General features: G+C 34.6%; 1 protein-coding gene across 1 annotated transcript; it reads right to left on the bottom strand.

The window, feature by feature from the left end:
• Positions 1 to 1,277: 1,277 nt before the first annotated feature.
• LOC105792228 (signal peptide peptidase-like 2) lies at positions 1,278 to 11,359 on the bottom strand. The gene is given in 15 exon segments (XM_012620700.2): positions 1,278 to 1,773; positions 2,029 to 2,099; positions 2,321 to 2,463; positions 2,562 to 2,655; positions 2,798 to 2,871; positions 3,472 to 3,586; positions 7,996 to 8,043; positions 8,450 to 8,478; positions 8,639 to 8,821; positions 8,929 to 9,085; positions 9,189 to 9,264; positions 9,267 to 9,302; positions 9,574 to 9,685; positions 9,797 to 9,955; positions 11,039 to 11,359. Coding segments are annotated over 15 exon segments (1,605 nt in total). The 5' UTR covers positions 11,231 to 11,359; the 3' UTR covers positions 1,278 to 1,657.
• Positions 11,360 to 14,181: the final 2,822 nt, after the last annotated feature.

The following is a 14,181-nucleotide window of genomic DNA, read 5'->3' as shown; positions in this document are numbered from 1 at the left end:
CATCATTAAAGCAAGAATTCATTTTTGTTAGCAATGAATCAATACTAGCAGTGAATATATCAAATCGAAAGTAATGTTCAATTGTGAGGTTCTCTTTGGATGCAAGACATACAAATCAAAATATAAAAAAAAATCACTAACCTAATATATAAGTATGTGTGTAAGCCAAATCAATTAATTCTAAAATTTAACTTTAAAGTTCATATTAGGTCTCTAAATATAATCTTTCAAGACTCGTCATACATTAATATTTAATTATTATTAAAATTATATAATTAAAAACTAAAAAATACTTTGTTAATATAAAATATAAACTTATAGGTGAAAGGGACCGAATTGTATAAAACACAATTTAGCCAAGAAAAACGAATGTCATAAAATTCATAAATCTGAAAATTTGAAGAAAGTGGTATCCCCATCGCCTGTATCCATCCCTGTATACGCATGGATTGTACTAGCTTATTCTTTGATAAATTTTAAGTATTTTAGCTCTACATATATTAATATTTCCATCACCTAAACATACGACATGATAATAAACAAGAACAAGTATAAAGTTCCTGTCACTTTATTTATTTATTATTTTAATTTTGCTGTTAGCCAGAGAGGAAGACGAGAGATCCTCCTTGGCAGAGTGATATACTCTTGTCTTTTCAACTTTATATGAAAAAGCAGGAAAGCCAATCATGGTAGACAACTCACACTCACATGCTGCCATAGCCCCACACCCTGCACTTGTGCAGCCCTTTTAGTTCCTCCCGAGTCCCAACATCAATTTTAGTTTCAAAAAAACTGATTTATTCAGGAGCTTTCTTGTAGTATTAGAATTACACTCCTAATCATCATCATCATCAACCAACTACCCTTTCCCATTGGCACATGGCATTTGCCCATTTGTCTTTCTTTTGTCAACAAGGTAGCAAGTGGGTATCAATTAGACAACTGGCAGCTACCTAATGGTCGGTTTGACTGATAATCAAAGTTATTATCATCCCAATCTTTCCATTCCCTTCATCAACATGCAACTGTATTCTTTTCTTCTTCTTAGTTCTGCAAAATATTTCTGCCATATCATATAATGATATGTGCATGTACAATTTAGTCATTGAATTTTTGGCTTCCATTTATATATTCTAATTTCTTCTCGAGTCAATAATTTCAGCTCAGACACATCTAGACATTATTGAACCGTTCATGTTCCATGAAGGTAATCAATTATTTTTAAGCCTTCAAATCTCTGGTGCTCTCTTAACCTTGAGCTGTCATGATCCTTGCATGATTTTAGGAAATATGCTTGATAATGCAGCATGTTATATATAGACAATATAATATAATCTTAGCCACAAGGGAAACTAAAAGAAAATTTAGATTTCTAAAAGATTACATACTGAAATACTTACAGCAAAATGGAGCTGGGCTGAAAGCTGTGAATTATTTCATAAGCAATTCTTCAACATTATCAAATACTGCAAATTACTTGTATTATTTCTGTTTAAAAAAAAATGGGACATGCTAATGCTAATTGATAACATGCCCTACATAGCTTTAAAGGGCATTGAGATTTATGCTAGATCAAAAGTAGGTTTTGAATGATCATCAGCCTCAGCCACACATTTACAATATTGTAACTACGGAAAAAGGTCTTACTTTTCATCGTTTAACTCATCACTATGTTGGGTTCGAGTTGGATATGGGGGCAGGGTCTTTCTGATTCTCCTCTTGTCCAGAGAACTCTCAAATCACCTAGCTTTCTCTCCAGAATAAAAAAGGTTCCTGCATCAAGGCATGGAATTTATCAAGCTGACAGTAAAGAGACTAAGGCGTTCAATTTCTTGACAGTAACAAATTTTACGGAGTGTAAAAGGGGCAATGTAAAGGAGTGCAGGTTGACCATGTCCATCCATCAAATTTAGTGCCACGTATGTAATGAGAAGACGTGCCATAGGTGAGAAAGGAGTTATATTTTAATTCCTTTACCAACAACAAACAAACCATTTTTTTCACGGGCACTGTAATATCATCTCTTACCTAAGCCATAAGCAATCATCACCCACAGGAAGTATCCAGCTCGAAGAGTCTTGTTTGCCAGCCAGTCATACCTGTAACCGTAAGCAGTTCGAGTGATATCTAACTTCTAAGCAGATAAATAAGCAATTTCAGAGTTCAATATACAAAAAAGTATGTATACAGCATTTGGAAAGTAGTATGAAAAAGACGAGGTTGCCATTCCAAAATGGCAGGTACAATAAGGAACAAGTTCGCAGGAACAAACATTAACAGGAACAAAATATTTTGCAAGTGAAGACTTCAAAGTTCCAACCTGAGGGAAAATGCTATCAGCAATCCAGGTAAAAGGATATCACCGAACCCTATTATGCTATAACCAACCCATGGATCAAACATGCGTGGGATCTTCAGTAGCATTGGAATGCAATCCTCTCCACTTTTATCACCACGAGCTACCTATGAAATAGACAAGCAATCAATATCACATTCCAAAGACTAAACCTTCTAATTCTGGTGTAGCATGTGGGCTAAAGTTTGATAAAGTAGATACTTACCACAATCATCACACTTTCATGGAACAACTTCTTTGAAACAAACACCCAAAAGATGTCATATAAGAAGGCACAACCGAGTAGAGTTGTTCCCACCCGATTCACAAACCAAAAAGAATTATGTTATAATATAAATAGTGTTTGGGGAAATCATTACATATTCAATTATTTAGAAATTCCAACGAGAATTTACAGAATTAAGAAGCATTCATGCTAATCGAAAATACACAAATGCTACCTTGAGATTAGGTACATGGACAATTTGCAGAACTGTGATTATCAGTGCAATTCCTGAGAAGACAAAATATTATAACTTAAAACTTTGCAGTGTAAATCTCGCATCAACTTCTTGTCAAAATAAGTAAACGAAGGGAGAGACTATAGGACCTACAGGAAAACATGACTCGTATACCTAAGGTGGTTGTATGCACTTATCACTAATGTGATAATGTAATGCGTATCACATGGATGGTTCCATTAATGAACAATAAGAGCATTCTGAACCCACTATTTGGAGTGAATATTCTAGGCAAGCAATGACTTGATGAAAAACAAAAAAAAAAAAATCTGGATAATGAACCCAGAACAAGAATAAAGGTTGTCATCCATCAATTCAAACACTTGTTTTGAACTCACTCTTCAGCATTAATGGGAAAGAACAAGATAGGGTGTCAATGGTACATTAAGATAGGCACAATTAAATATTTAAGCACATAGCTATTGCATTCATGATAGTACTCATGTATCGAATTCGCTTGTCTCTTATTACCATGGCATCCACTATTTATTGCATCAACAAGTGGAAGTGGAAAACATTTATGCCAAAGAAAGGAATTTTTAATAATTTATAGTACAAGGAACTTGGACAATCTTGAAATATATTAGGACAGTTAACAAGAAAGTACATTCTTACTAGTATATCTTGACCTATCCAAGCAAAGGAAACATTGCGGTAAACAGCCCAAACAACAGCAAATGCTACGCAGATAGGCAAAACTGTCAATGTAAGGTATGAGAGATGTCCAAAGTGTTGAAGATTTGCTTCAGTTATCATAATCTAGCTATTTTTAGATATAATCATAACTTTGATTTATTTCAGATTTTTTAGAGATTTTTGTTAAAGATTATGATTCTGTTATTAGCTTATTTTTAGTTAGTAGTTGTTAACTTGTTTACTATATAAACAACTAGTTTCAGTTCAATAAAATGTACCTTTTTCATTTCAATTACTTGACTTTTCAGTTCAGTTTTCTTCATCATTTTAGTTTTCTTTTTTGATAAAATACCAACAATTGGTAATCAGAGCTTTCTTCTTGAGGGACCTGTGTTAGTGTTTGCTGCATTATGGAAGCTGAAATTAATTTCTCTTCGATTGCGCCGCCTATTTTTGATGGAGATAATTATTAGATTTGGGTTGTGCGAATGGAGACTTACCTGGAGGCTATAGATCTTTGGGAAGCCGTGGAAGAAGGCTACGAGATTCCTACATTGCCTACCAACCCCACTGTGGCACAGATCAAAACACAAAAAGAAAAGAAGACAAGGAAATCAAAGGCAAAAGCCTGTTTGTTTGCTGCAGTTTCACTAACTATTTTTACACGAATTATGTCTCTAAAGTTAGCAAAGGAGATATGGAATTATCTCAAGACTGAGTACGATGGAGACGAGAGAATTCGCGGGATGTAAGTGTTGAATCTTGCACGTAATTTTGAGCTGAAGATGAAGGAGACTGAAACAGTCAAGGAGTATTCTGAAAGGCTCCTTAACATAACCAATAAGGTCAAGTTGCTAGGTTCATCTCTAGCAGATTCAAGGATTGTGGAGAAAATTCTTGTAACAATACCTGAAAAGTTTGAGGCTACCATCACCACCTTAGAGAACACGAAGGATATGTCAAAGATTACTTTGGCGGAACTCTTAAGTGCTTTACAAGCACAAGAGCAAAGGAGTATAATGAGGTAAAAAGGGGTTGTTGAAGGTGCTCTACTAATTAAGCATCAAAATGATGGAAAGAACAGGAGGTCAAAGAACAAAAAGTTTCATGCTACGAGTGGAGAAAGCTCTGTTTTTGGGAACAAAGTAAAATTTGAAATAGAAGATCAGGAGTGAAGAAGGATTATCCTCCATGTCAACATTGCGACAAGAAAGGTCACCCTCCTTTCAAGTGCTGGAGAAGACCAGATGCAAAGTGCAATAAGTGTAACCAAATGAGACATGAAGTTGTTATTTGTAAGTACAAAAATTAGCAAAGGACATGAAGTGCAATTGGCAGATCAAGAAGAAAAAGATCAGCTTTTTGTTGCAATTTGTTTCACTAGTCACGAAGCAAGTGAAAGTTGGCTCATTGACAGTGGTTGCACTAATCATATAACACATGACAAAGAGTTGTTCAAATAACTGAAGAGTACCGAGTCCAAGAAAGTCAGAATTGGGAACGGTGAGTACATTGCAGTCAAAGGAAAGGGCACTATAGCCATTACAAGTTGTTAAGGACAAAAGATGTTCGAAGTTAAGATGGTAGGAAGGAGTTTTTCCCTCAATCCAATGCAAGAGGAGCAATAAGCTTTTCTAATCAAAGAAAGCCTCACAATGCTGTGGCATAAAAGGATCGAACACTATCACCATCAGGGGATACTGCAGATGAAGTCCAAAAAAATGGCAATTAATCTTCCAGACCTTGATGATCACCTGCATGTAAAGCTTGTCAATTTAGAAAGCAAAATAGAAAGCCATTTCCCAAGACAGCATGGAGAGCCACTTGTAAGTTGTAGTTGATTCACACAGACATTTCTAGATCTCAAAGAACTCTTTCATTAGCAGGTGTCGGTATTATGTTGCTTTTATTGATGATTTTACAAGAATGTGTTGGATTTTCTTCTTAAAATTCAAGTCAGAAGCGGTTGGAGTATTCTGGAAATTCAAGAAGATTGTGGAAAATCAAAGTGGCAACCACATTCAAATATTGAGGTCCGATAACGGCAAGGAGTATACATAAGAAAATTTCAATGCATTTTGTGAATAAGCTGACATTGAGCATCAATTAACAGTTCCCTATACTCCGCAATAGAATGGAATTAGTGAGAGGCGAAACAAATACATCTTAGACATGACCAGATGTATGTTGCATGAGAAAAATTTACCCAAAAAGTTCTGGGCAGAAGCAGCTCATACCGCAGTTTTCCTACATAATAGATTACCCACAAAAGTGGCCAAGGATCAAACACCCTGTGAGGCTTGGTATGGTCATAAACCATATTTAAATTTGCTCAAAATATTTGGTTGTTTGTGCTTCACTCACGTTCCTCAAATCAAGAGAGACAAGTTAGACAAAAAGGCACTTCTAGGAGTCTTTATCGGCTATAGCATTGTTGCAAAAGCTTACAAAATTTTCCAACCGCAGTCTGGGAAAATTGTTATAAACAGAGATGTTCATTTCGTGGAAAATGAAGAGTGAAACTGGGATGAGAAAAGTGGCCAAAGCACAACAGATTTAGAGCTTAAATTTCCTGTTTCAACCACAGATAAAGATAAAAATTGGCTGAATGAGTCGGTGGATGATGCTCTAACAAGGGGTACTAGATTGCTCACTGACATTTATGCAAGATGTAATATAGCTGTTTGTGAACCTACAAATTTTTCTACGGCAATGAAGGACATGAAATGGGTGGTTGCAATGAAAGAGGAGTTGTCCATGATTGAGAAAAACAAAACATGAGAGTTGGTTGATCGAACCTATGATAGGAAGGTGATTGTAGTCAAGTGGGTGTACAGAACCAAGCTTAATGCTGATGGCTCAACCAACAAGCACAAAGTAAGACTTGTGGTCAAAGGCTATGCACAAGTTTTTGGCGTAGACTATTTAGACACCTTCGAACCAGTTGCTCATTTGGACACCATAAGACTTTTACTTGTTATAGTTGCTCAAATGAATTGGAGAGTGTATCAGCTTGATGTAAAATCAGCTTTTTTAAATGGCATTTTGCAAGAAGAAATTTATGTTGAACAGCCTAAAGGTTTAGTGAAGAAAGAAGAGGAAAACAAGATGTTTCTTCACAAGAAGGCTCTTTATGGATTGAAACAAGCTCCAAGAGCTTGGTACAGTAAGATAGATGATCATTTGCTAAGCTTGGGTTTTGAAAAAAATTTGTCCGAGACCACTCTTTATGTCAAACATCAGAATAATGATATTTTGATAATCTCTCTTTATGTTAATAATCTCTTGCTAATGGGAAATGATGCACGGTTGCTTGAGGAATTCAAGCAAGAAATGATGAAGGTTTTTGAGATGACAGATCTCGGATTGATGTCTTTTTTTATTGGAATGGAAATTAAACAGGCTGAGCATAAAGTATTCATATGCCAGAAGAAGTATGCCAAGGAAACCTTGAAGAAATTCAAGCTTGAAGAGTGCAAGGAAGTAAGCACTCATATGAATCAAAAGGAGAAGCTGTGTAAAGAAGATGGAGCTGATAAAGTTGATAAGGGATATTTTAGAAGTTTGATTGGTTGATTAATGTATCTTACAGCAACACGTCCTGATATTTTAAATGATGTAAGTACTTTGTCACGATTTATGCATTGTGCCAGTGAATTGCATCTCAAGGCTACCAAGAGAGTAGTTTGTTATATCAAAGGCACGAGTAATTTTGGTGTTAAATTCACAAGAAGCAAGGAGTTCAATCTTGTTGGCTTCTCTGATAGTGATTGGGGAGGTTCCATTGATGACATGAGGAGTACATCAGACTATTGTTTTACTTTTGGATCTAGTGTCTTCTCATAGAGCTCGAAGAAGCAAGAAACTATGGCTCAATCCACTGCCGAAGCAGAATTTGTTACTGCAGCAGCCGCTGTTAATCAAGCTTTGTGGCTTTATGGTTGAGAAAATTATTAAGTGATCTTAACCTTGAACAGAAGGAAAGCACAAAGACTTTCGTCGATAATCAAGCTGCCATTGCAATTTCTCATAATCCAGTATTTCACGGGGAGACTAAACATTTCAACATTAAGCTTTTCTTTTTAAGGGAAGTGCAAAAAGAAGGTAACGTTATACTGGTTCATTGCAAAACAGAGGAGTAGGTTGTAGATATCTTCACCAAGTTACTCCCAGTAAGCAAATTTGAAGTTTTGAGAACAACATTTGGTGTTTGCAGCAACTGAAGCAAGGAGAAGTGTTGAAGATTTACTTCAGTTATCATAATCTAGCTATTTTTAGATATAATCATAACTTTGATTTATTTCAGATTTTCTAGAGATTTTTGTTAAATATTATGATTATGTTATTAGCCTATTTTTAGTTAGTAGTTGTTAACTTGTTTACTATATAAACAACTAGTTTCAGTTCAATAAAATGTACCTTTTCCATTTCAATTACTTGACTTCTCAGTTCAATTTTCTTCATCATTTTAGTTTTCATTTCTGATAAAATACCAACACAAAGAAAGGCACTTTAATGTATGATTCTCCAGCATGCTTGAACCACCTGTGACTGTGAGATATAAAAACTTGGTCATAACCTTGAAAAGACAAGTTAGATAGCTTAACTAATGAAGGCTGTAAAACTGAAAGAATGGTATTTGTATCTACACAGTTGGACAATATACTAAATGCCTCAGCTTCCATAACTGCAACCATTTTTCTTCGTTTATTGATGAAAGTTGACGCTATTATGAACAAAAAAGTTTTCAAACTAAATCCTTTTATTCGGCTTCTCATAATGCTTTGATGGTTATCTAGTTATGTAAAGAATAAAATAATGATAGATGCTTGGCAGTAAATATAAAAAGACTGAATCAACAATGATCCACAAGTGTGACATGCAGATTGAGCATGTATTTAAATGCAAACTTCTTCTAACATACTTAATTCATATTAAGAAATACAAGCATACCTACAATAGAGCAACCACGCAAGTTTGAAGGCCCTGCATATACATAAAACTTCCAAGTTATATACTAATACTTCATTGAAATATCTGGTATAACTGAGAAAAAAAATTGGTAATGTTCACAGAAACATATAGTGTATGGCATGCATGCTCAGGGGAATAATAACGACGAATCAGACATGAAAGAAAGTTCTACCTCTACACCACCTATGTAGAAAAGAACCACCAACAGCTCAACAAACCAGTATGACATAAGTTGGTAAAGCATAACCAAGAAGCAAGAAGCAACAACAACGAATAAGATGGCTGACTTGGTGTTGATGTCTACTACACCACCAGAACCTACATGTCTGCTTTCCGGGATTTCATCCAAAGCATCCTGCATTGACAATATAAGCTCTTAATAAGAATAATATAGCTGTAAGCATACAAACACAGATGTAGATATGTTGCATTGTGTAATACGTTAAATTAACTCCAAGTGACCTTTAATAGTTTGTCCTATTCAATAGCAGCTCCTCTTACACTCCATGCTGACCAATATGAAGCACATATTATGGTACCAATAGCCATCAACCATAGGAACACTTCGGCTATGTCAACTAGTGGTCGCTTTGGGGAGTAAAGCTATACAGACACTGCAAAAGCTCAAAGCATTTAAAAAGATATCATATATGTCCTAAAAGGAAGACCATATATGTGGATAAAAAAAAGTAGAACAATATTCAATAGAAGCTTACCTGATGGAATTACTTGTTAGCATTTTTTCCAAGCTTGCACCAGCATCCTGTGGGAGCATGACAGCAGGTATGTGTATGTCTAATCAGTTTCATCAGGCTCACATACCATCTTGTAGAGTTCTGCAGTAAATGAAACAGGGTTGACCTTTAGCAAGGTACATATTCTCCAATATGTCTCTTTCGGTCAAACTATTTATCCAAAAATTGATTTAAAAAGTGAATACTATCAATCTCATACTTATTCATTGCAATCCAAAAGGGTAAAATTCAAATTAGTGACAAAAGAACATTTTTTCCAGTTAACATAAAAATATCACCCTGGTTATTTGTCAATAATGCATTTAAAAACCTCAACTACTCGCATCAAGTAACAATCTAGATCATCAATTACCTTTTTGGTTATTTATAATGAGAACAGCTGATGTATGAGCTACTTGTGCATTATTTGCCTTGGTTGTGAATTTGCAGTGGCCTCGGTCCACCATAATAAAATCATTAGCAAGCTAACGAAACCAAAGTTATGCATTGGTTAATAGTATCTAAAATATGCTATACTTGCTTGTTGTGATGACCATACATGAATGCATGAGTATATCAATACCAAATAAACAAACCTTATTCTTTGGGTGGTTACAACAATCACGAGGGTCAGAAAGAATGAGGCATCTTTGGTTTGCATTCTTCTCCTTCGACACTATCGTAGTGCCAAATCTGGCACCTACACCAACATACTCAGAATCCTCTATGCAATTAACCCAAGTTTGAACTTTGACCTAAAAAAATCCGTGATGATTGACAGTTAAACTCAATAAACGAAACAAAACATGGATAAAGCTAAACTTTATACAACAGAGGTCCATAATAAATGTTGAGAACAACTTTACTCCAACAACGTGGACATGGAGAGTCCAAAACTAAGAGAAACAAATTGACAAAAAAGGGCAGGTAATCGAATATTTTATCACTATGAGCAATGAAAGTAAATCGCTATTAATAAAGGGGAAAATTTACTAGGACCAATAGCTGACTATCAATCTAGAAATATAATCTAGAAATATAATAATATATCAATCAAAAAAGAATGGGAAATTTTTTCATAAAATCAGAGAGTAACAATTGCTGAAGAAAAAAAGAGAAAATACAGACTCACCCACCAACTTAAGAAAATAACTAAATGCTATATATTTACTAAACTGGAGCTAAATTAGCTTTACTAAATGCTATACAATATATACCCAAAACGCCAAGCCTTCAAGATTTCATTTTTGTCTCGGGACTTGAAACATCGAAGTTAAATTGTTGAAAGTACGACTGAAGATTGAAGTCCCGCTATATAGTGTGATTGTCTCAAGACATAGGAGTCAAGGTATTGAGACATGACGAGACATGGGTCCATTGTCTCAAGAGATGAAACTTCAAACTTAAAATTTATAAACAATGACCTATCTCAAGACAGTGACATGACTTCCTTCTCGAGACATAGCCTACATTTTACTAGTTTAACCCAGGATTCTTAACGTACTCTATGTTTAACTATCATTGACCTTGGATGGTTGTGTATGGATTTTTTTGAGTTCATTTATGTTGGTTTAACATTTGTATGAACTTCTTATTTTAGTTTGATTTATTTTTAGCTTCGGTTATCATTTTAATATTTGTTTGAGTTGCTTCAAACATGGCTTATTGTATTCTATTGGCTTTTTGGTCGGGTATAGAGTGATAGGGAAAATCAACATTATTGAAAGTGCTTGGTTACTTACCACTACCAAATTTAACAAGAAAAACAAATTTAAGGAAACCAGTGGAGAAACAAAGAAATGAATAAATAAATAGAAGAAAGGATTTAGAATAATTACTAGAACAAAATCGTTCTCACAACCAGGCTTCTTGGGAGCTAAATTGTCGTCGTGTACTATATCACCGGCAATGACAGAATTTGGCTGACAGACAAATGAAATCAGAGCTGATACTAAGATTACTCCACAAAGTCTCTGCAAACCCATTAATGGGAGAGAGCTTTTCCTACTCCTCTCCCTATTAATAGTCATTGTTCAGGTGATCCTTTGAAGTGGGATCACAGTAATGATTGCTTTTGGTGTTGTCTTCTCGGAAACGATAAAAGTTAAACAGGAATCGTAGACTTTTGGGGCTGCAGGTAATGATAAATTGATAATAAGATGAGGAAATAGATCTACTAGTTTTGGAAGGAAGTGGCAAAGCAGCCCTCTAAACTCCCAAAGCTTTAATGGTCACTATCTACGAGCTACTCAACTCATTACTCCAAGGCGCATGGAATACACTACTCTCCTACAGTTGAAAACCCGCTAAAAGAAGTTCCCGGATATTAAGGATTTTATTTGGTTAAAATCTGCCATAAGTCCCTGCACTCTTCTTAAATTTAAAATTTAGTCTTTTTACTTTTATTTTTAAGAATTTACTCTCTCTACTTTTCAGATTTCAAAATTCAGGTCTAATTATTAATAGTATTAGAATTATTTTGTTAATTTCAAGTTTATTACGACGACTTTTTTTCACTCGCATCATAGGTGTGTCATAAGTTATAATAAAATCACTGCCTAAATTGGTATCATAAGTCAACAACCTATCAACTAGTTAAGAAATGATTAAAAAAATCTTTCTTTATACAAAGTTACTTATATAATTAATAAAGGCTAATAAGCCTCTCCATGAAAAATGCACTCAATTAAATCCTTTGACCAACGTTTTCCGTCTTTGATTGTTATAGCGTTTACGTGGCCGTTAATAGTGCTGACATGTTGCTCCATGTCAATAACAATTGCTGACATGGCAGTGCCACATCAACATAAAAAATTCTTTTTTTAAATAGAAAAATTAAAAGAAATATATTTTTATTGGAATGAATTTGGATAAATGATTGTATATTTCAAATTTATTGTTTATAAATATTATAATTTGTACATTTTTAAATTTTAAATCATTTTATAATTTTTATATTTTATTGAAAAATGATTTTTAATATTTTCCTTCCTTTTTTTGGAATTTATTAGAGTTAGGACTAAATTGATAAATTTTGTTAATGTTGAAGGCTAAATTTTAAACATTTTAAAATTACGACCAATTTCATAGAAATATTGAAGGACAAAATTTGTTATTAGGCTAATAAAAAGCCCACGTTAGACTTCCGTTATTCACTACATGACAAGGTAATTAAAATGTAATTTCCAAAAATTTAGTAACTAAATTAAAAAATTATAGTTAGGTGGCCAAAACATACACACTCTCATAATTGGATGAACATTTATGTAATTTACCCTTAATATAATTGCAATTTTTAACTCCAAATATTTATAAGTTGACTCTTACTTCTCAAGTGAATGTTTTAAAAATCGGATTAGTGATCAAATCGATTAGACTATTTGATTCTCGGTTTGATTATTGATTCAAAAATAATTAAATAAATAGTAAATATAAAAAATATAAACCGATTCAACCATATTTTTTTTATTCTAAACAGTTTGCTCATAAATCAGTTCAATCCCTTTATCCAGACCAATATATCATCTAATTTCATTCCAATAGGTCTAATCCGATTCCATCAACCTTTACACTCTCTCTTTATGTATATGGATGGCTTATCCAAAGCTTATGCTGTAACACCCCCTAACCCCAAACCATCACCGGAACAGGGTTATGACATTTATGGTACCACATTATTCTTAAATAATTTGCTACCACATTTGCCTTTCCTGGATGATAATCTATAACACAATCATAATCTTTTAAAAGTTCTATCCATCGTCTCTGTCTCAGATTCAACTCCTTTTGTGACAGAAGATATTTGAGACTTTTATGATTAGTGTAAATATAACATTTCTCACCATACAAGTAATGCCTCCGAATCTTCAATGCAAAAATTACAGCAGCTAACTCCAAATCGTGTGTCGGGTAGTTGCGTTCATGTGGCTTCAACTGTCGAGATGCATAAGCTATTACTTTTCCATCCTACATCAATACACAACCCAAACCATTCAACGAAGCATCATTGTACACTATGAAATCTTTCCCCGATTCTGGTAAAGTTAGAACTGGTACCTTTGTCAGCATTTATTTCAATGTCTCAAAACTCCTCTGGCACTGATCATCCCAAATAAAAGGAACATTCTTCTGTAGTAACTTGGTCATCACCAAAGCTATATTCGAAAACCCATTTACAAATCTTCTATAATATCCAGCCAAACCAAGAAAACTGCGTACCTCAGATACATTCTTCGGTGCTTTCCACTGAACAATTACTTCAATTTTCTTCGGATCAACTCTGATTCCATCTGCCGATATCACATGTCCCAAGAATACTACCTCTGATAACTAGAATTCCCATACACGGTTCTGAGATGCTGATCATGCTTTGACTCTAACTTCGAATAAACCAGTATATCATCAATAAAAACCACCACAAACTGGTCTAAATACGGCTGAAAAATACGATTCATCAAATCCATGAAAGCAGCTGGAGCATTAGTTAACCCAAATGGCATCACCAAGAATTTATAATGACCATATCGAGTAAGAAATGCAGTCTTCGGAACATCACTTTCTTTTACTTTCAGCTGATAATACCCAGATCTCAAATCAATCTTCGAAAATACCGAAACTCCTTTTAGCTGATCAAATAAATCATCTATACGGGGCAACGGATACCGGTTCTTGATCGTCACTTTGTTTAACTGTCGGTAATCAATATAAAGCCGCATTGATCCATCTTTCTTTTTAACAAACAATACCGGAGCTCCCCAAGGTGAAATGATCGGTCTAACGAATCCACGATCTAGTAAGTCCTGTAACTGCACCTTGAACTCTTTTAATTCAGTGGGCGACATTCGGTACGGAGGTATAGAGATTGGTACTGTACCTGGATAAACTTCAATAGCAAATTCAACCTCTCTGTCAGGTGGTAAACCCGGTAATTCTTCAGGGAATACATCTGGAAACTCACATACGGTTCTGATCTTACTGCATT

The sequence above is a fragment of the Gossypium raimondii genome, chromosome 8, assembly GCF_025698545.1.
Source record: "Gossypium raimondii isolate GPD5lz chromosome 8, ASM2569854v1, whole genome shotgun sequence".
Classification (NCBI taxonomy): domain Eukaryota; kingdom Viridiplantae; phylum Streptophyta; class Magnoliopsida; order Malvales; family Malvaceae; genus Gossypium; species Gossypium raimondii.
This window is presented reverse-complemented; position numbering and strand designations above follow the sequence as displayed.